Here is a 5,979-nt window from a genome sequence, read left to right as displayed (position 1 = left end):
AATATGGAAAATATTGGTTGTGAATAATTTTAAAATATGTATAAAAATTAAAAGAACAAATTTTATATTTATTCGTTTTCTAATCTGAAGTGATTCACCGTTTGAGTCAAATATGGTACTTACTCATTAATATTTCTCATATAAGCATATGCTGATTGTGATTAACTACAGAACGTCGTACCCCGCCCAACCTCATTCGGCTACATACTTACACTATTAAAAGGTATTATAAATTATAATAAAAAAAGGAAATCGAAAATATGTTTATATATTTGCATTTAAGTTTGTTAGTTAAWTAATTTCGAAAATTCAGTAGGTAAGAAGATTAGTGGTTAATTAATTGCTCGATGTAAATTGCTCAACATTAAWCGYCTCCAACAATTTTGAGTTGGACGTATCATCATTTGCACAAARGGTAGAGACTCATCTCTCTTTATCATAAGCCAGCTTACACCCGCSTTATCATCTCCGTAGACTCCGTTTAAATKACTAAGGAATWAAGATATTCATCACAAACGTTGACAAGTAAAATGTGCTTACCATGCGTAGCATTTGCCAAACCACCAGCCACCTTTAAATTTCTTTGCACAATTATCAGCAAAATCATCATTRTCACGATCATAARTTGAAAACTTCCTTCCCGAATGATACTGTAGGGAATCACCAGCGTTCCCGTTATAAATACCCAATTTCTTTAAAGTGTAGCTCTCTGACTCGTCACCAATAAGAAACTCTGAATATTTTGCGTAGTACTTAACCCCTTGACGTGTTTTCATTTGAATATACAACTCCTGCTCACAACTATTAGTGAGTTTCTCCAAACCTATCCAATAGTTTCTCCTTAAGTCACCAAATCCCTCTTTATAGTCATCCCAAGTTCTATAAAAATCTACCGAGTCACTTYGGCGCCGTTGAATGACTATCCATCCCCCGAAATCAACGTCCTCTTCGCAAAATACCTCCAAGTCGGTGATATTTATCTTTTCTAACTGAATTTTGTAAATACCACTCCTCCAGCTCTTTGCTGCTGCCTCCATACAACTAGACCATKTGGATGCTCTGAAATAAACATTTATGAGTACTTTTCCATAACACGTTATTCATTTGCACCGATTCGGGGCTAACAGCTTATCGATGTTCGATGGGAAGTTGTGAATTTTTATGAATTTTGCAACGACATCTATTTGCACATCACAATTGTCATCGCAAATCTTATTCGAATTCTTATTTTGACTGAAGGAAAATCTTATTTGAAAACTCAAAGTATAATACAGCGACATAATGAAAACAAAGCGAAACATTTTTCTGCTAAGCGCAAAAACAAGTTCGGTTACAGAATTAAAACTAGCACTAAATTATTTTGAACTTTACGTAAAACTGATCTTTACTTCCAATTTATAAATATGCTCTTTGTTTACTTTATGCTGAGGTTTCAAATCCTTATTCAAATATTTACTTAAAAATACTCTTCAGCATTGCGTTAGAAAATGATGAGAAGCCACTGTGAGATCAAAGAAAAAGTGTCGATCAGCACTTTTATCTAGGGGATAAAATAAATATATGTATGTGCCATAATTGCTTTCAATGCATTTTAGAGCGCAGTAGGTGTCCACTTTGCAGTTATCGTAATACTGTTAAGGCCGTCAACAAGAACAAGTAAGGAACAGCTAAGTTCTCGTATAACCGAACATTTCATATTCTTGCAACTTGCAAAGATTAAAGCCAAAGAAATACCTTCAGGTGCATAAGGATTGTTAGTTATGTGGGGTCTTGGGCGAGTTTTCACCCGTTTTTATTCATTCTAAGCACTCTCTAATTCTCTCATTTACTTACATACTTATATTTAAGTTAAAAATTTCACATGGTTGCGATGAGATCGTTGCTTTTCCCGCTGTTCCTTATATTTCCAGTTACTAACTTTTCTATGTTGGAAAACTTGGAGAATAAACCGAAGAGAACATATCACATTTGGAGCTGAATGTATATATTTCAAGTTCTCTATCAAGCCACGATATATGGATAATTTCCCCATTTGCCGCCTTTGAATCCGCTACTAATATATGTATATGTTTGTATATACCTATTCAACAGTCATAAATAAAKTGCACAAATGAGGCGTTGTTACACATTTATTTAATTATATGCAGTGTCTGCATTCGCATGCAATTGATTGATTTTCATTTATGTAATTGGTGTAATTGTATCATTGCTTTATACAATCATTTGATGATGGTTTTTGTTGGTTTAACATGTTAAACTCAATAGCTTAAACGGAATTTTAAACGACTTCAGCTGTCAAACCATGATAATTTTTGGTATATATAATGAAAAGAGTATATAAGATTATACATATGTAAATGRGTGTGTACTGTAAATATTTTCCAATAACACAATGTTATATAAAAAGGAGTAAACACATCATGCATTTGATACGCTTACTTTCTGTAATGTGGGGTCAAATATGCTAAGGGGAAGTGCCTTTGAATAATGCTAACCAATGAATTTTTGTTAATATTTAAATTATTTTTTATTTTTACATATGTATTTAAAAATTTTAACACATTTTCTTTGAATCCTAACCTAACTAACCTAACTCCTACCGTTGCATACTTTTCCATTGTTCTATTATTTAATACAGCAATGTTGTCACTAATTTACGGAATCAAGGTTTTTTYTTTTTTTTTGTCACAGAAAATTAAAAAAACCATATGTGTTTTTTCCACAAAGTGACCTTAAATTGCCAGCTGAATGAGAAAGAAGGGTCGCTATAATTTTGCATAATACTGTAAATGATGGTAATGTCCTATAGCAATTGGCCGACGGTTTCGAGGTTGAAACCGAATCACTGCGCAAAGTCTATATACTGAAGCCTTTGTTTGAAATTTACGAAAATTTCGACATCGATGATACTTATAACTAAATATAGATCACATATTTAAATAATTTACAGAAATACTCGTGTCTGCTTAAGAAGCAATATATTGCTCCATATAGTTCCACCTTTCCAAAACTGGCATAGCATACCACATTTCTGCTAATTTGTAAATACCATGCCAAAAGTAATGTAAGAATCGCAGTGCTGCTCGGCCAATGCGTGTCCATCCAYGAAAGCAAATGATGATCGGAAGGGCCTAAGTTTGGTGAATACGGCTTGTGGGGTAGCAGCTCCCAGCGTATCTTTCAAGCAAAATTTYACATATGTTTTTCGGTTTGTCTTTACTTCAATTCATGTGGCACCCATTTTTCACACTTTTAAATATTTCCCATAGCTCTCAAAAGGTTTGAAATTTTTTGTTGTGCTATATTTAACACGGCTGTCATTTACTTTTGAGTAGAAGTGCCATCTTCATCCAATATTGCTTGCAGTTTGGCGTTTTTAAACTTTTTTGGTTGTTCCATGCTCRTGGGAAATGATATCAACATCATAATCTCAGAAACGTTGAAACCATTTGACATTTTCAATGTTGTTTGTTCAWTTACTGTAATCTTATTGAATATGTTTGACAGATGTCATCTCAACAAAACAGATAAAAAATTTGGGCCCGTTCGCGACAAATATTTCCCAGCAACCATTTGTGTCTTAACGATCATTTCATACCGGTACATCTGGTAAACACTTCTCGATTTCGTGTTGTCAAACTAGAGCAGATTCAACTAAAGAATGCATTTAGTACCGGTTGAGACATTATTTTCTGTATGAACATCAGCCAAATCAACAAGTGTCTCATTTATCTAATGAGTTCTTTGCTGGTGGCATGCCGGTTATAATGATTGACGATTTTATGCAATTTTCACCTCTTAGAGATTTTTGAATATTAACTTCTAAATCTATTGTCAGTTAGTGRACACTCCTTAGTGGGATTTATTCAAACATTTAATAGTCTTAGTATTGGAAGTTTATCTCTACACGCTCACTTATAAACTTCAGCTTAGAATATGCTCCGAAAATCTCCCGACTACTGCTCCAATTTCCTCCAACGTTTTCGACCAGTCGGTGACCACTTTATTGTGCTATTCCTTAGCATTAGGTCGAGCGTGGAATTTTTTCATTCATCCTCGCTGCCAAGGTGACTTTAACATCCAAAGTGCAGTTTATCCTTTTTTCAATTCTGTCTCTTTGGAAAAGAGCCAAAGATGTCTCATCACTTAAGACCTTCAWTTGCACGAATGTAGATTACATGCCCTCTGCCAAACGCATCCGCTGTCATTTGAAGCATTGTGTGTTTCCTGGCAGAGACCTTCGTCTCGTGAACGCAGTTCAATCCAACTTCACTGCACCTTACCTTTGCCAGACCTATTCCCTTTTGTAGTTATAAAAATAAAACAGAAAATCCCATTGTTAATTAGCAAGTAATGTAGGTCATCCACGACCAGGCTTCATAATAGGGGTTTGGGCCTCTATCCATCGGCGCACCGTTGCTGCCACATTCATTTTCTCCAGTGCCCTTTGCAACCTCTGCTGACCTATCTGCTGTAAGCATTATGATTCGCTTGCACGTTGCAAGAAACAAAGCCCAGCAAATTCCTTCAGCTGCTGGCGAATCTCATATTAAGACCTATTGCAACCCAATTAAACATCCATTGTTCGATTAAATCGTGATAAAATATTCAATTTTAGGCTATTATTACTTTAATTACTAACTTTAGTTAGTTAGTTCCTGTCAGCCGAAATTATGAGCTTTAAATGAGATACTTGTAATATGTGTCATTAATTTGAACTAAGAGAGTAAATTGAATATAATGACTTAATGGGGAATGGTCCACCCACGAAATTCAATATAATGTGAGATGTGAGGCTAAAGCCACGGTCTGCAGAACTTCCACTCTAATTCACCTTTGAACCACACAATTTTTTGATATCTTGTTTATTTAAAAGATGCAACCTGAATGGTGAAAATAAAGTCAAAATAACGGAAATCATTTTATAGGGAATAATGGAGGCAGACAAATAATTAAAATGCCACATACTAAAGAAATGTTCCCAGGGTTTCATCAAGGAACCTCATATACAATCACAAACCACATGGAGGATGTTCGAAACTCCTGATATTAGTTATATCCRGAAAGTAGTAGAACGGATATTCTTCCGCCACGACGGTACTTCAGAGCGCGCACTGGATTCGGTCGATGTCGTTCCTAGTTAAGGAACAAGCGACTGATCAGTTGTCTCTGAGCACCTGGAGAGTCAGGACGTGTTTCCGTGAGTAGTGCAAGCCGAAAATTCAGTGTTCATTACAGCAGAAATATGCGATTAAATTCTGGATGAAACTTGGTAAAGTTGCGACAGAGAYATTTGATATGATATAGCAGGCTTAGCYAGATGTTGTTTTAGCAAGAAGWGGTGTGTTTCGGTGGCACTCGGCCTTTTTGGAGGGCCGAGAAAAGGTCCCTGATGAAGACATCAGACCGACCACTTTCCGAACAAACCCTRTATGAGGGCTATGCCAAGTTTTTGCCCAATTTTATTCATTTTATATACATAGATACTCCATTTTGATTAYAACACGCATATTGTTTTCATTGAGATAACTCAATGCGGAAGTTCGGAATTTATTAAGAGGCTAAGGAAAATATTTACCGGATTAACACATTTTCTACACACAGACATTCCATTATAGAGGAAGATTCTTTCCGTGTATTTCTCATACATTGGCAGACATTTTCGGTAAAAAGTCAATTATTATAGAACGCAGTCACAAACTTTCCAGCAAACAGGCACATATTGCTACGCAAGTCCCTGTACAAATTACAGTCCTACGTCTTATATACCCACCGTTATAGCTTTTTAAAAGTTTTCGTTTTGTGGGCGTAGCAGTSGWCCGATTACGACCATCTCSTTCACTCTTTTTTGCATATTAATATTCCTACATCTTAATTTTTACATAAATTACAGCTTGCACAGAAAGACGGACGGACAGGCAGACATCGGGATTTCAACTTGTATCGACTTACTGAGCATTTATTCTATCTATCTTTATT

At 35.5% G+C, this 5,979-nt stretch overlaps 1 protein-coding gene across 1 annotated transcript; it reads right to left on the bottom strand.

Annotated features, from left to right (window-relative positions):
* Positions 1 to 332: 332 nt before the first annotated feature.
* Positions 333 to 1,320, bottom strand: LOC108969964 (angiopoietin-related protein 2-like). Its single transcript, XM_018935016.1, has 3 exons — positions 1,111 to 1,320; positions 541 to 1,059; positions 333 to 489 (listed from the first exon to the last, which is right to left on the bottom strand). The coding sequence occupies exons 1-3, from the start codon at positions 1,299 to 1,301 to the stop codon at positions 333 to 335; spliced, it is 867 nt and encodes a 288-aa protein (XP_018790561.1). The 5' UTR covers positions 1,302 to 1,320.
* Between the last annotated feature and the right edge of the window lie 4,659 nt (positions 1,321 to 5,979).

Source organism: Bactrocera latifrons, unplaced genomic scaffold (genome assembly GCF_001853355.1).
Source record: "Bactrocera latifrons isolate USDA-ARS-PBARC rearing strain unplaced genomic scaffold, ASM185335v1 scaffold_270, whole genome shotgun sequence".
NCBI lineage: Eukaryota > Metazoa > Arthropoda > Insecta > Diptera > Tephritidae > Bactrocera > Bactrocera latifrons.
Note: the sequence above shows the minus strand (reverse complement) of the source record. Positions and strands in the feature narration are given on the sequence as shown.